The sequence below is a fragment of the Carlito syrichta genome, unplaced genomic scaffold (genome assembly GCF_000164805.1).
Source record: "Carlito syrichta isolate Samal-C Ts95f unplaced genomic scaffold, Tarsius_syrichta-2.0.1 Scaffold309726, whole genome shotgun sequence".
NCBI classification, from domain to species: domain Eukaryota; kingdom Metazoa; phylum Chordata; class Mammalia; order Primates; family Tarsiidae; genus Carlito; species Carlito syrichta.
The window spans coordinates 829443-847236 of NW_007253822.1; the positions used below are offsets into that span (position 1 = coordinate 829443).

Consider the following 17794-nt stretch of genomic DNA (forward strand, 5'->3'; position numbering starts at 1 on the left):
CAGAACCTACAGTGTCCAGAACCATAATACAAAAAAAAAAAAGAAGAGAAAAGAAACCGCAGCAATATTCAGTTACTGCAGTTTTAGGAAGGTCTGAGTTTTAGACCATTGAGGAATGGAAAGTGGGATTACTTTAAAACATTTAGAATAATCAGTTTACCCTTAAGAGAATTAATAATCACATATCTCTAAAAGTCCAAAAAATGTTCAACTATATTGAACATAAATCTGAGACTATTACTAATATCATGAAAATTGTATGACATCTTATCTTTTCTTTTTAATGCTAGGTTGCCACCATTTCCCTCACCATCTTTAAAACCTTTGTGCCTTGAAAATACAACAGACAGATCTTTCTTTGAAGCATGAAAGGAGGAACTGTGGGACAACAGAGATGGGGCCCAAGGATGACTGGCCAATATTTGTTAATCACATATTCCAGAAACAATTTTCAGTTGTAACTGATCAGAATGTATCAGAGAAATGGATCGCTTGACATAGCACTGTTTCTGATTAGAATATATGCTAGTCCTTTGTAAACTGCCTAAGAAATCATGACAGTAATATGACATTAACATGACATTAACATTTAATCCACATTAAAGGTATTTTAATTTGCACACATTCAAAGGACACACTGTTAAAAGGAAAAGAGATTTATGGAATTGGTCTTGTAGCAAAAAGAAAAACTTTATGCTGTTTCATCTCATAATCACAGTTTGAGAAAAGTGCCTGTTTTAAAATGCAGTTTTACCCTAAACCTCAAATATATATTGTCTTAGGTAAGAAAAGTAAATTAAAATATTGAGAGGAAAGGGATCTATTATGCTAAAATCCTTAAGTAGTTATATGAGCTAATACATATTTTAAATTAGTGTTTAATAAATATATACAGTATTTTTGTAACATCAAGACATTCTGAGATACGCATATTTTCAAACTCATTTGGACAAATGTCAAAAACATTATTTCAGAACACAATGGGAAAGTATAAAATGACAACCAAGATACTAAAAACACAACAGACAGAATTTAGAACAGGTTTTATCATCACTTTTTTTGCATTTTCTACTTCATGTTGTATGTTAACTGAATTTTCAAAGGTGTGATAATAACACATTATTTGCACTTATGCTTGTTTTAAATAAAACTATTACTCTGATAAATGAAATACAGCAGTTTAATTTGCAAGTTCTATGTAAAATAGTCGAAAACAGAGAGAAAAGAACTTTAATTTGATTCTGATAATGTTATCTATGAGTACATAACAGTAATAAGCCTGCCTATATTTCTGGCAAGCAACAACTTTATTCTTACAAGCCACTGATGGGCTAAACAAACTATTAATGACAGATGCTCTTCAACACTTAAAATGCCCAGAACGTGTTGTTTGACCACAAGGACAAGTAGGTCATCACTCTCAAATGCTATACAATACAAAAAACATAAATGAGACCTCTGTGGGGAGACAAAACCCACAGTTATGGCTCCACAGTTCTTTTGCTATTCAACTATTAATACAAAACATCCCATTTAAAGCTGTACACACCAATGACCCTTTTCACTAAAAGATTTATTGTCATTCATTTAATTTTTCTGCCTATGGCTGAACAAGGTATTATTAGTCCTAGCGTCCACCTCTAATCCTGAAAAATACAACTGAACATCTGGACCCAAAATTTAAAAATTACTTTATGCCTGTAAGATGGTGAATTTTTTGCCCTTCCACAAACCCGCAGAGTTCTCCTCTCCCTGGGTTTATGAACACCCAACAATCATTCATAGGTTGCAGAATTATACTCAATGAGTATGAGGGAAACATCGAGATTCTCCAACAGATTCAGCAGGCTTTCTTTATTGGACACATATCTTTCAAGTCAACGTCTTTAAATGTATTTTCTTTGCTGAACCAGCAGCATTAGCCTTACCTGGGAATTTGTTGAAATGCATATTCTCAAACTGAGCCCCAGACTCAGAGAATCAGAATCTGCATTTAAACAAGATTCCCAACTGACCCATATGCACTTAAAAAATGGTGAAACACTGGTTTAGAGCATCCGGTCCCCTTACTCCAACTCACCTTCATTTAGTTCACTTTACAGAAAAAAACAAGGAAAGCTTTAGAAACATCATACTGATTGGGATAATTCATTCCATTCTCTGTCAAAGGGCATACATAGCACAGCCGTTCTTCTTTCAAGCCAGAAACAACCCACGGAACTATTTTGACCTTAAAAAGTCACAATTTTTCATATAGAAATATGAAGTAACATTTTCCCTAAATACTCTCCTACATGAAAAGGATAACATTATTTTTATAGTTTGCCTGTAAAATAATAATAGCTGTATTATAATCAAATGGCAAGGCTCTATCTCCTATACTTTTTCTAATTGCAAAAATAATATTGCATGTTAATATCACGAATGCTACTTGTCTGCATTGAAAACCCTCTAGAAAGTCTAAAAGAAAATACATTTAAAAGAAATATTTTAATAACCGTTCAGCATTTCAGTATATACTACTACTTACTACATTATTCATAACTTTAAAACATAAAATGGTAGAAAAAACATGGAATCTACCCTTTGATAAGAACTTAAGAGTCAATTTTCTAAATCTTTAGAGCATCATTAACAAAAAAATTCAGGAGCAACATCACCACCTAATAACCACCCATCTTGACACTGTATTAAAGATATAAACAATTTCACAAGATTTTTCATTCATATGGTTATTCATTCTTCATCAAAAAAGAAAGTTATTTTCTTAAGTTTATTATAAAATCTAATTAGGCACAACATTATAAGCAGTCTTTTCACTCATTTTCTTTAAGTCTTTAAATATGGTGGGAGCACTGGGCTCTTTGAGATGGGCTGATGATGGCTGCAAGATTCCTGCAAGATGATTCTTGGGATTCGAGGTCTATTCAACAGTGGTTTCCAAAATATACAAAGTAAGTAAAGTAGTAAAAAGAGTCAGCAAGAAACTTAGTCTGCTTAAGTTGCTATAAAGGGGTATCTGACGCTAGGCAATTTATCAAGAAAACAGGTTTATTTGGTTCACAATTCTGCAGGTTGTACAAGAAGCAAGATGTCAGCATCTGCTTCTGGTGAGGACCTCAGACTGCTTCCACTCATGATAGAAGGTGAAGAGCATCTAGTGTGTGTAGAAATCATATGGCAAGAGAGTAAGCGAGAGAAAGGGGAGGAAGGCGCCAGATTCTCAAAACCAGCTCTTAAGAGAACTAACATAGTGAAAACTCACTCACTGTCCACAAGGGAGGCACCAAGCCTTCCACCTTGTTGACCCAAACACCTCCCATTAGGCCTCACTCCAACATTGGGGATCAAATTTTAACATGAGGTTTTAGGGAACAAACATACAATGACAAGGACTAAAACAGAAGACTAGCAAAAAAAATTATACACAAACACATACACACACACACATAAAATTAAAGTCTCTAAAACAAAACAACAGAACAGAACTAATATTTAATACTATAATCCAAGAAAATTATTTCTGGAAATGAGAAAACAAAATCTACATATGAAAAAGCTTACCATACACTGGGAAAAATTCAACTTCAGAAACTGCCAACTTTCAGAATTATCCTAGTAAAACTAGATTTTTTTAAGGACAAAGAAAAAATGGAACAACTTTAAGGTAAAAAAAAAAAAATCAAATTGCCAATAAGGGTACAAATTATAAGGTTGGTAGCAGAGACATCAAGAGTAATGTATAAAACAAGGCATTAGTGAAATGATATTTTTAAGAAAGTCAAGGAAGAAATTGCAAGCAAAGGATTTTATATCTGGCCATGTTGTCACTCAAGTACCAAGACTATAGAAAAACAGCTTGGAATGTGCAAGATCTCAGGAAACATTGTAAACAGGAGCCTTTTCTGGGGAATACACTAGAAGATGAGTTTCATCAAAATGAGAGATAACCGAAGACATATCAACAAATGAATTGATGGTAAATATTTAATATATTTAATTTTAGAGCTGATTCTAAAACAAGGTAACAGCATGATTAGAGGAACAGTATGTAAACATTGTATGTTTTAACAAAGCAGCAAGAATATAAGAAGAAAGAAAGAAAGAATGGGAAAGTACAATAGGAGTACTGGCTGTCATAAAGGTAATAGGTGGCATTCGAGTGGTTATGTAGGGCTTTGTTTTTTCTTTATTTTTTACCAAACTCCAACAAGCTGGTAAAATCCTTGGAGAAGGTGGGTGTTGACTTGATCAGAGGTGCAAAGGGAAAGAATCTCAAAGCGAAGGGACCAGTTTGGAAGACTTTGAGAATCACTAGGAGAAAAATGCCTCGTATGAAGGTTCTAAGGCATGGGATCACTTCCAGTTGAGAATCCACAGGCAACTCATTAACTTGCACAATCTTTTTAAGATTGTTAAGCAGATTACTTCCATCAGTATTGAGCTAGGAGTTAAGCCTGAAGTGACCATGCAGATGCTTAAGACAACTATTTTAATAAACTGATTACTAGTTGTTATAAATCAACAAATATAATAAAAGGTTAAGTAGGAATAAGAGGAATTAAAAGCACTATAAAACATACAAATACAAAGATAACCATTAGAACAAAAACATAAACGTTCCTAAATCTCATAATACAAAAAAATAATAGTTCTTAAAAGACAATTCTCTATAGTGGTTCTGAACATCTTACATCAGCTTTTTGTTGGATTGCCTTTTCAAAGATGTTTGTATAGCTAATAATCTTGGAAGATAGAGATATAGTCTCTCCCTATACCAAAAGGCAGTTTTGCTACCTAAGATAATAAAGATATATTTCTACTGGACAAAATTTGGGCAGGTTTTCCTAACTTGGAGTCCCCAGCTATGACACAAACCCACTGAGTATACAGCATCACTCCATGGAACTTGGAGGTCAAGAGAAAACTATACAAACATGAAGCATATGGTAACTGTTGTGCTGTTAGTAATAAAACACTTATATCTTACCCAGGAATCTCATGTCTACTGCCAGCATCTATGAAAGTATGTCAGGCATGCAAGTAATTTTAAATCTTAAACCTTTAATAAAGAAGGCACAGCCAAACAGAGAAAAAAATACAGTAAATATAATGCTACACACAGTAACTATGGACTAACTTCCAGGATATATTAAGCAAAAAAAAAAAAAGTATTTACAGTATGCTATCTTTCATAAGAGGAAACAGAAATAGACACATTGCAAGCATGGACACACACACACACACACACACACACACACACACACACACACACACTTAATTTTACCAAAACAACAACACAAAAGAAAAGAAAAGATAAATTAGAAGTTAGTACAACTGGCTACTTAAAAGGGGTAGAGGAGAATAGAGGTAGAGGCTAGAAAGGAAGGTAATGACACCCATCTCTGAGACTACCACTGAGCATAATTTTGAATTCTGGAAGCATATTAATGCTCTACATGCTTAAACATAATTAAGTCAGCAAGAATGGGGACAAAGACACCTAAACTGAATACAAAAACCAAAAGAATGCAACTACATTTTAAATGAGTAACATAACTACAAGGAATGGGGAAAAATAAATCTTGAACTCTTAAAAAAATTTTTAAATATATGGGGTACAATTTAGGATTAGGTAAACACGTGGTCATTGTACACGTAAAGTTTGGGCCTCCTTTTTGGTCCTCACTTGGCCTGGTTTGAGATCAGGTAAGCTTATTGATGTTGTGCCCCCTTCCTCCCCACCCCTATCCCTGGCAGTATCCCTCTACTGCCAATCCCTTTCTTATAGTATTATAGTAAATGTTCAGGGTCTGCTTATGAGTGAGAACATGTTGTACTCTGTTCTTTGTTTCTGTGATAGATCACTGAGTATGATAGACTCTAAATCCATCCAAAATCTTGAACTCTTGTTAGTAGGTTTGTTTTTCACAAAGTTTGCTTGTAGTAACTGTGAAACTACTTTTTATGTTCATTTTATGACTTAGCAAATGAGTCAATGTATTGGTGTTGTTAGGAGACAGTTCTCACTTGTCCAAAGAATCCAAAAACCATCTTGAAAGGATGGTACAATCAATCTGATACAATCTGAGCATCAAAATGAATAGGAAATTAATTAATAATAACCTATTTAATAAAGTAAAAATCCATGAGTCCTTACTCTTGATAAATAGTTAAATACCATAAGAAAGGTAGGATGTTTCCTTAATGCAGAATGCTGGTTGTAATTTGGGGAGCAGTGGAGTTGGAAAACCTCCATATTCCAATCATCAGGCAAAACCATCAATAGATAATGGAGTAACAACCTTCAAAGGTTCTGTCGAGAACTTTAAACAGACATAGGATTCATGGGTAGTAAACAAGTTTGTGAAAAGAAAAAGTGGAATCAGGTATTATAAGAAACGTAAACTGCAAAGAATGACATGCTGGAAAAGTTGGCAGCATAAAAAGAAGGAAATGATAGAACAAAGGCTGAATCAGGGGTCTCAGAGATTGTAAAGGACTTGAGTGAAGGAAGTCAGTTCTTGAAGATGTTCTGGAGGAGCAGTCCACCTACACCATTCTTTTCTCCACAGACCTACATCTGCTTTCACCTTTCCAGGGTTACAAATACTATATACCAAGAAGAACACATAAATATAAATAGTACAAAGAAAGAACAACAATAAGATTCCAAGAGGCTAGATATGTCATTTTTCCAATTTGCACTGGCTTTTACCCCCTTAGAAAAATACTAATAAATCTATGATAATCTAAATAAATAATTTAGAAAAGACAAAGACTGAAGAAAGATACAAAAAGAAGAAATTAATTCCAAATGTGTAGGATGCTTTTCTCATGTTAATTTCATACCATATCTTTTAAAAATTAACCTATTAGAAGATACACTTCTAAATGTATTTGGCTATACAGCTCAGTTCAAAGAAGGGCTACATGTGCCAGAAGGCAAGGGTTCTAAATAATCTGCTCAGCAGTGAAAGGGAGATACAAATCTCAGGAGCCCATTGGTGCACAACAGCACAGGTTTCATTAATGCTCAACCCATAAACTGTGAGTTCACCACCTTCTTAGGCATGGAACTTCCTAGACAAATTATGAAAATATTCTTTATAATATCACAAGTTTACAGAGTATTATTAATGTACAAAGACAGACAAATGAATATATTGTTAGTAGTTCACAGTCAGTAAGTCTATTACAATGTCAAATGATAGTCTTTCAAACAATTTAGATGAAGTGCATTAAAATAATCTGCTTCCCACTACCTAACCGTATACTAGTCCTGGTTCTCTCATCCCTAAAAGGTTCATGTTTGAAATATATTTGATGTATATGACAGATGAAAATGAAACATAACTTAGGGTTAAGAATAGGGAATAATAATATACATTTATTCTTGACTTTAATGAGTGGCTATGCTATCACAGGTTTTTAAATATTTTTAGCTGGAAAGCTCTTTCTTCAGATGAAATCTTATTAAAAAGTTCAGCCTGGGCAGGGTGGCTCATACCTGCAATCCCAGCACTTTGGGAGGCCAAAGTAAAAGCATTGCTTGAGGTCAGGATTTGAGGCCCCCCTGAGAAACAGAGCAAGATTTTATTTCTATTTTTAAAAATTTTAAAAATAAAAAAGTTCAAGAGTTTAATCTACAAAATAACTAACAGCAGAATAACTTTGTTTAAAGTGGGCAATGGAGGTCTGGAATAACACGAGTTTTGGAGGGCTTCCTTGGCAGCCCACTGCACAGTTAGAAACCTACTCTTGCATAAGATTTTATAAGGACAATATAAATATATTAGTCACTGAAAATAAGAGTCTACTAGTAACTGTAAAAATATGAAATTTAAACTAGAAAAAGTCAAACCCATTATTATTTACTGAAGAACACAAACAAAGTAAATACAAAATCTTCTTAATAAAGGATAATTTACAAGAGAAGTATAAAAGGCAGCTCCTTTTGGCACCATAGTAGCTGTTCCTCCTTGTTGGAAGCTCCCAACTGATACAGGAATGTGATGTTTCAGATTAACATGTTTATTCTGATGCCCATATGTCCTAAATATATGCAGTATTATGAATTGATAGTTTCAGAAAACACATTTTAGTAATGAGAATAATAATATTATTTATTATACTAACTTCTAATCCTAACATATACCTAGTTCAAATTTTCTAAGATATTATATCCAGTTTTTAAAATTAATCTGTAATTTTTAGGATCTCTTTTAAAAGTCTAGATTTCCTCAGTTTCCTTTAGCTAATGAAAGGAAAAAAATCCCTTCCAACTCTATAACTGCTATAAGCCAAAATGAAGCAGCCTCTTGCTACTGTTTGCTTCTGTGGAAGCAGAACAAAAGCACATTAATAGTTAACAAAGCTACAGTATGATATACGAATGAAGTCTTGCATTTAAAAAGTACTTAGACTGTATTTACAAAAGAATCTGTACCATTAATTATTCAACATTTGGATTTGACCAGAAACCAGCAAATGACTCTATAATGCTCTGTTTAAATGAACTACTTAATGTCGTAATAAACACTCCATACAGTGGACTCAATGAATTTCAGACATGTTATAATACTTTATTTTTTTCAATTTTTTGATCAATGGACATATTTTAATGCTAAATCAATTTGAAATTCACTTGTTCTCTAAAAATGTTTACTTAAACCAAAAATTTTGCATCTCAATTATTTTATATTCTAAAACTGACTGTAGTTTAAACCAATGCATTATTCATAAGGCAAAGACATCAGGAAAAACAAAGCTGTGCACTTCTTTCAAAGCCACTAAATTGCTAAAACATACCATATTTATGCATGCAATATTTGATTGTGTTTTCTTAAAACACAAGCTTGTTTTCGTCAGATCAAGATATGCCAAAAATTCTACACCAAACAATTTTTGTTTATAATTAAAGCAATCATCAATCCAGGGATTGTCATCCATTTTATTTCATCTCTACATCAAAAAAAAGTAATTTAAAAAAATTTTAAATTCCCTTGAAATGATAAGATAAATGAAAATGTAAGTGCCTTCACATAATAACAGTAAGCTGACCCTTTGGGAAATGGTTGACTTTCTCAATACAAGGTATTCAAAGCTCATTCAAAAGTGTTCATTTAGAATGCAGATATCAAAGATGATGCAAATGTTCAAGAGAAAATTAGAACTTACCAGATGTTCTAATCCAGCTTTGATGTTTCCAGATTCCCTAAAATAGAAAAATAAAAGTTCTAAATAGTTGATAAACCCTCGTCTGCTCTAATTTATCTTTACCTCAAAAATGTTTTATATACTCTTATAATTTTTCATATATCTCTGCTAATGCTCATAATAACACTATTTTTAAAGACTATTTTCATCAAAAATGAACAGATTTTTTATTTATAGCAAGTAGAATTACATCTAAAATTGGTAATCCACTAAAAAAAGTTTCAGATTTTTCAAAGGCAGTGGAGAACAAAAAGAAATCAAGTGTATTATTTTTTTTATTATGACAATATCTACTTCACAAATTTTTTCATTGAGGTTATGTTTATTTCCAACATTATGAAAATATTTAAAGTTACAGAGTCTATCTATCTACCACCTTGATTCCACAATTCACATTGTATTATATTTGTTTTATCAAATATCTATCCAATGGTTGCATTTTATTTAAGTAATATACACATAAAGAATACATTTGTGAGTGCACAGCTAAATAACTGAATCTTAAAAATCTATCATTAATTTCATTAATTTAGTGCATGCTACAAATTAGGACCAAAAATTGCTTTAATATTAAAAAATAAAATATCACCAAAGAAAATATGAACATCAAATACCATGATAAATTTTGAGTATTAAATTTCTTGTTTTCACTGCAAAAGAGTCTGCTGATAGAACTAAAAATACAAGTATATGTACAAGTAGCAAAAATAATTGAATAAACATTTAGTGACGTGGCAAATACTGAATTTTCTCTTATTTCAGTCTATACTAATTTATTAGTAACAAATGAACTTTGACCTTTCTCATTCTAATCAAGCAAACTTTTAGTTACATCATAATGACCAAACCATATCTTTTTTTAAACTCAAAATTATAACTCTACCACACTGTAGAAAGTAATTATAAAACCTCCAACAACAAAGAACATTATTGTATACATGATGTCTCCCCCATACCTCTTTGTTTCTCTGAGAGGTTCCAACTTTATTTCTTTTCTCCATGTTTCTGTCTCCTGTTTCTGATTTGCCTAAGATATACTTATCTGTTACCTTTGTCTTGCTACACTATCTTTTCAAATTTCCCTATCAAACCTGCTGCTTGAGAACTGTACTCATGGCTTCCAACATTTCCCACTTCCACTGATTTACACTCATCTCCATTCATTCTCTCCTGCTCTGCAATCTTAGTAAAACTATATATCCAATGCTTAGAAATTTAAGGTGTCTGAAACTTATTCCCTAATCCCTAATGCCATCACCGTCCTAATGACATATGACAGGAATAAATTACTACAAGGTGTGTGAGAAGGTTCTGCACAGATTATTTATTATCTATGTAAATAATTATTTAAAACTACTATTTCAGAAATAAAGCATTTACTGGAGCTAGAAGTCAAATGAATCTTTAAGTTTTCACAAGGACATTCTCATACAGTTATTTGTATAACTTGAAATAAAACCAAAAAAGGAATAACATATAGTGAAATATCTGAATAGTATAACATACATGTGTGTGTACACAGACACACACACAAATAAATAATAAAACTAAGTCTTCCTCTCATCATGGACTTCCAGTTTGGAATCACTGGATCTAGTTCTTTGGTTATCCTACTAAAGATATTCTAGGGCTCTTATATGTGTGTGTGTGTATCTTTCCTCCCTGCTGTGTTTTTTCAAATCTCAAATAGAAGCACGCTATACACAAGTTTTGTACTTTCACTTGACAATCTATCTTAAGAGTTTGGACTATGTAATATACATCTACATCATTTCCCCCATGGTTATGTTGTCACAAAATAGTTCTTATTAGAAAATAATATTCAATATAAAAAGAACAGAAATGCTCAGAATCAAAATAAAAAGGCCATGATTCATTAGCTGACATCAGTGGGGCTAAACCTACTTCATCAGAATATTTCAGATTTTAAGAAGGTAAAGTATGTCATATAACACTGCCAGTGGGGTCTGAGGCAGTAGCTCATCTTCCTAATGAATAATTATGAAAGAAAAACATGAATATTCACGCAAAGTGGGATAAGCAAAGACTGTGAATAGCTTCATTTCAGTGTAGGTTTTACTGTCAACTGTGTTTGCCACAGTTAGGGAAAATCATTCCGTTTTCTTGAGCTATTTGCATTTTTGAATTGAGGATAAGAAACTGTTCTTTAAAACAAAAACAAAAGATAGCTTATTGTTTTGCTATGTTTTCAGGTGATTCTTTAAATTAAAAGATAATTTGAAAATATGTGTTTTGAATGGCATGCCTGAGAGAATACCAGGTATTATTCTTGACACACTCCCTTTCCTTTACTACCAAATTATAAGCAAATGTAATAAACCACAAGGTCCTGCCTATCCCACATCCTTAATTACCAGTTAGATCTAACTCTAACTTCTATCATCATAGTTACGATCTTGTTTCAATCTGTCATGTTCTCTCCCTAAATTTCTGCAACATTCTTTTTTTTTTTTTGAGTTGGAATCTCACTCTGTTGCCCAGACTGGAGTGCAGTGGCCGCTCCCGGCCACTGCAGCCTCGACCTGCTGGGCTCCGGCAATCCTTCCACCTCAGCCTTCCGAGTAGCTGGAACTACAGGCGCGCGCTACCACACCCAGCTAATTTTTTGATTTATTGTAGAGATGAGGTCTCGTTGCCCATGCGGGTCTTGAACAAGTGGGCTCAGGCAATCCACTCACCTCAGCCTCCCAAAGGCATGGGATTACAGGCTGAGCCAGCGAGCCTGGCTCTGCAACATTCTTAATGGGTCTCAATGGCTCCTGCCTTTCCCCATGTTCAATTCATTCTCCCTAATATAGTAGAATCTTTCTAAGACATAAGCCTGATTATGTCAATTATAATATCTTACCACAATGCAATTTACCTATTCTCTGTTATCTTGCCAAAGCTACATCACACGAAAAGTGACAGCAACACCAGCTACTAACATGGTTTCACTTACCACTGAACCACTTACTCCCTCTACCTATCATGCTCCTTTTCTTCCAGCCTCTTCTGATCCTTTCTTTCAGGACTCAACCTAAGCCATACTTCAGTGGGGAAACCTTATCCCTCTCTTACAAATGAAGTGATGCATTCTTCCTACATATTCCCGTAGCACTCTGGGCTTGTCCCATCACAGAATTTATCACCATTTAAAATAAATGCCTGTTTACTTTCCACTGACTCCACTAAAATGAAAACTCCTTGAGGACATGCATTAGATCTTTTTAATTTTTATACTCCATCACCGAATACAATCCCTGAATCAGAGTATGTATTCCGTTAATAAAAGTCTGACAACTGACCATCATGAGACAAGCTTCTGTGGAGAGTCAGTAGCAACCAGCTCAAGTCTCTACGTGGTCTTCTCCAGCCCACATTATCTCCAACCCACACAAAGACCAAGGCACGTTGCAACAGTGAGTGGTTGCCTAGGATAGCAGTATTAGGAGGTAAGTGTTGGCGTGTGCATGTGTGCAAATACACAATGTGGGAAGGCACAATGGAAAAAGTGGTTAAGGTCAAACTAGAACAGTAGAGGCTTTCCACTCTAGTTCCTAATCTGGAGGAGAATAAGTCAGAGACTAGGTTTTCTTACCCCTCTTGTTAGATTAAAATTACTACCCGAGGGAGCTGAAGGCTGTAAAACAAATAAACAAATAAAAGAAATCCACAAGGAAAATTGTAGGGTGACTAAATGCAAAAATTGAAAAACAATAAACAGAACAAACTCATTCAAGGAAAACAGGGTAGACTGAACAAGAATGTAAACATAACAAAATCTTCAAAGGAACGATTTTTAGAAATATAAATATAAAAATGAAGTTATGAAAAAGAATAATAGTGAGTATCAAAAATCTAACAGTTTGAAATAAAGAACTCAAGAGGATGAATTCAAAGCACAATAGATACACAAAAAGAATGAATTTATAAGCTGGAAAATGAGGCAGAACTGTCCCAGAAGGCATAGAGAAGGGGTGAAAAGAGAACAAATGAGAGATTAAATTAAGAGCAGGAGTATAAGTATTAGCATCTATATTATGAAAATTCTAGAAGAGGAGTAAAGACAAAATTAAAGAAAAGAAATATTTGAAAAAATAGTGACAGATTTCTCAGATAAAAAAAATATTCAAATTCCAGATTGAAAGAGCACATGGAATAGTAAAAAGGATAAGTAAAAAACTACAGCAAAGCATATTATAAAAACACTTAAGACTGTTATGGATTAGGAGGAAAGTCACTTCAAAAAAGGAAAAAGGAGACCCCTTCATAAAGGAATAAAAACACTGATAGCAGGCTGCTCAACACAATGCTGTATGCAAAATGACGACAGAGTAGTAACACCTGAGAAAAAGTGCTAAAGGAAAAGAACTGTGAACCTAGCATACAGCTAATGAACTATTATTTAAATACAAGAAAAAACTGTAAAATCTCAGTTGATAAGGTCTTAAAAAATTCACAACACAAAGACATTACTTTAAAAAGTCTTGAGGAATGTATTGCAGTAAGAAGAGAAATTCTGAAAGAAGCAACAAGGCAAATTAAAGTTAGCACAGAATTTAATATGAATGTAATCAAAGCAATCATAACTAAAAATTAAACTAGAGAAAGTTCACCTACAACCATTTAGAATTAAAATAACTGAGAAGATTCTCAGATTAGGTAAAAAACAAAATCCAGCAATGTTTTACTTACAAAAGACAAATGATGCAAAAGGACCAGAAAGTTTTTCCCCAAAAAGTATAGAAAAAGATAACCAAGCAAATATGAACCAAAAGAAAGCCGAGGATGAATTTTAATGACAAAATAGATAATTCCTCCACCATCACCCAATACACACGTAAAGAAAATTCTAAGATATGTATCCACAAAAATTGAATAACAACATACAGAGCAATCTCGTCTAGTGGAAACAGAATAGATTGAACAGTAATATAAATGTAATACAACATGTTAAAAGGGATACACGTACACACACACACACACACACACACACACACGCACACACATATATGTATTTGACCTTCTATTTCATATGTATGTGAAAAAGAAAGACATTTTATTCTAGCAAAAGATACAAGCAAAAAGTTTTCATTCACATCTAGAAGGCTTGCATATACATAAAGCTTAATGTATATCACATTGAGACACCAACGTTTGTGCAAGCGCTCCATGAAAATCAACTTTCTTTGCTTTCACTTTGGGCAGAAAGTCAAGGAAAGCTGACCATGTTAAAACAACACAGATAAAGTGCCATGAGTACAAAAATACAACACAAGACAGCACAATATATAGTCCTGGTCTTAGAGGCAAAATACCGAAACTCAAATTTAAGCTCTACTACAAAATAGTAATGTGAGTCTGGGTGATAATCCAACTTTTCTGAAGCTCAGATTGTCCACCTATGACATGAGGGTTACTTGCCTTACCTAACACATAAGGCTGCTGTGAAAGAGCAATACAGATAATGTATATGAAGGTGCGTAATCATTGAAATGTGTTGTAAAAATGTGATGATGGATGGTATCTAAATACAAATGTCTGAAAAATTATTCTGAAAGTTTTAATAAAGTTTTAAAAGCAGAGAAACAAGATGCAAGACATTGATAGAGGGATCTTGCAACAAATGGTATAAAATCTGTCCTCTTTAGTGGTCTGTCTCTTGGGTTGTCCCTGTCATGACTTCATCAATATTTGTGCAACTCCTTTTGCCCTGTGCTGAAAGCAGACTTAATTCAATTATAGGTCTCAAAACTGATAAAATGGTCCTGAAGTGGAAAATGGGAAGAGATTATTGGCAAATGAATAAAGATTTGTATCGAACTAACACACAGGAGTACAGCAGTTCTTTTTTTAATCATTCCCTGTCTTAAATCTTCTGGGAACCATGAGTTTCGCTTCCCCTCATGCAGCACATCGATTTCTGAATTAGACTGCAATATTAAATAATTAATATACTTGCCATGATTGATGTTCTGCATTAGTTGAATATTAGGTTATCAATCAAAATCCACTTGGTTTAATGTAATAATATTGAAAAAGTGTCACGGGCTGTTCATCCAATTTGTAGTTGAGGCAGCACAGATAGTAATGTTGGCATAACACAAGGCTCTGAAGCAGGAAATGTGGTGGCTCAACATGCATGAAACAGGCATTTTAAAACTAAATGGGACAAGACTGAAGTTGTCCCAAATAAACCAGGTGGCATCTGCTGGATTCTATCTTAGGAGTGAGACGATGCCATGCATCAATCATGCCATGGTAGGCAAAAAAGTAAAACAAATAAAATTATGATAATATTGTACCTATGTTGCAAACAAATTTCATTTTTTTCAAAAGAAACATGCTCTAAGTCCAGAAACTACTGTTATGACAAAGCTTATATGCTCTTAATACATTTCAACAAAAAGACTAGTCTTAACTAGAAAGAGATCAACTTTTCTTTTTGTTCAAATACAAAAACAACATCACACCAAAGTGAGCATTCAGGATTTTTAATGGTCTAAGAGAATCAGGTCAAGGAAACACATAATGATGGCATTTATTTTGGGGGGAAAAAAAACCCCTATTCCTTCTGCTACAGGTGACATTCTCCCTTACTCTCAATATTCTACATCTATATTTGTTGAAATATTAGCTTAGAAAAAAATTTTAATTACTTGATTCTCCCAGCAAAGTAAATGACAATTTTTGTCTTCATTCTCTATTATTCCAATCTAATATCTATTATGGATTTGAGTATTAAAAATAAATTTATTAGACAAAGACATCCAGGTGAAAAGAGACTTGTTTTTTGGTAAGGAGTAGAAACTTAAAATAAATATCAACCAAAATCATTTCATAAAGCAAGCCAAAATTCCAGTGAATATTTAGTTATAAAATACTCATAAACCATAATGCACATAATTATTTCAAGTAGCATTAAACTATTATTTCACTGACCAGGTACTTAATTAACAAAAGATAAAATATATTTATAATCAGTGATATATATATTATCCCATATAAAAATGTGTACATACACAATAATTTTAAAAATGGATTAACTCTTAAAAATAAGAATTTTGTACATTTTTTGTCATGAACTGAGTATTATTTACATTTAAAATATTAGTACATTGCAGTTTTCTACAGATATAAGAGCTAAGATCAGAGTTGAATTTGTATTTTTTTCTTTTATAAAGCAAAATCTACAGGAGCTGTTTTTTTACGTGATGGCAGTTAAAGCGTATAAAGGCCTGAGTACATAAATTATAAAAATATCTACATCTTCCATCTCAAACAATAATGAATATATTTTTACATGTACTAGATTCTGTTACACATAAAATGTTATTAATGAAAAGTGTGGTAAAACTGTAATATCTATAAATGAAAGTGAGTCTTATTTTCAAACCTCAAATACTATATATATTAAAGAGCATTGGCCCAATGACTAGCCCATAGTAAGAACCATGTATGTCCTGGTATAAAAGCATACTCATATTTTGGTCTAGTTGGAAGAAGGCAAAGTGTGTTGGAAAAAACAAGCAAAAATAAGTTCTCAAATACCTGGTGTTTTTTACATTTTAACCCAATAAGAAAATAGTGAATATCAGCGCTAAGATCCAAAAAGATCTTCCAGGAATTCTCATTTTCTACTTAGGTTTGGTAAGAATTCTTAGCATTTTTCTCTTGATTGGAGAACATCTTGCAAATTAGTGGCTCTAAATGAAAATTCTTATGTTACTACAATTCAGAATGATGGTTTTCAGATGTTTGCATTTTACAAGTAGTTTCTTAACTGATTATTATTGGTAATAAACTCTGATCTAGAACTTACAAATCATTTGCACAGACAAGTCTACCATGGTTAATAATATGTAACTGTATTGTTCTCTTTTTAAGATTCCTTAGTTTGAGTATTAGTGAATATTCACTATGTTGGGACAAGTTTAAATTAAAAATATTCAACAGCCAAGGACTTAAAATACACACTGAGCTCATTCGGATGGAAGCTGGTATGGATCACTTAAGCCACTTACAATCAGTCAAGTAAATAAGTTCTTGAGTTCACAGAAAGGGCTCACAGGCAAAAGAGAAGTTTTCCATATTTCTGAAGTTATGCTCCAGATAATAGTCTCAGACAAAGAAAAACTAAGAGAATTTGTAACCAGTAGGTTTGATTTAAAAGAATCAATAAAAGAAATTCTTTAGACACAAGAGAAATTATAGCAAAGAGACTTGGAACACCCAGATAAAGGAAGCACAACAGAAATGTTACCTATTGAACACCTTTAGTTCCATGATAAATTCTGAGGGGATAATAAAAGCAATAACAATAACAACAACATAAACAAACATCATCAAAATAAATAAGAAAATATACGGTATCTATGCCTTAGATGTTAATAATTTTGTTGGTAAACCAAGTCCAATACAGTCAGCCCTCCATATCTCTGGGTATTGTGTCTGTGTAATCAATGAAATGTAGATCAAAAATATTTGTTGAAAAAAACTGTGTCTGTACTGAACATGTACAGACTTTTTGGGTTATTATTCCCAAAACAATACAGTATAACAAATAAACAAA

The 17794-nt window shown here is 33.1% G+C and overlaps 1 protein-coding gene across 3 annotated transcripts in view; it reads right to left on the minus strand.

The window, feature by feature from the left end:
• RSRC1 (arginine and serine rich coiled-coil 1) overlaps positions 1 to 17794 on the minus strand; it is a 411086-nt gene that overhangs the window by 221864 nt on the left and 171428 nt on the right. For all 3 annotated transcript variants that reach the window (XM_021717404.1, XM_008067646.1, XM_021717403.1), the window contains one exon: positions 9181 to 9217. In XM_021717404.1, the coding sequence (XP_021573079.1) occupies positions 9181 to 9217 (37 nt within the window). The remainder of the gene's footprint in view (positions 1 to 9180; positions 9218 to 17794) is intronic.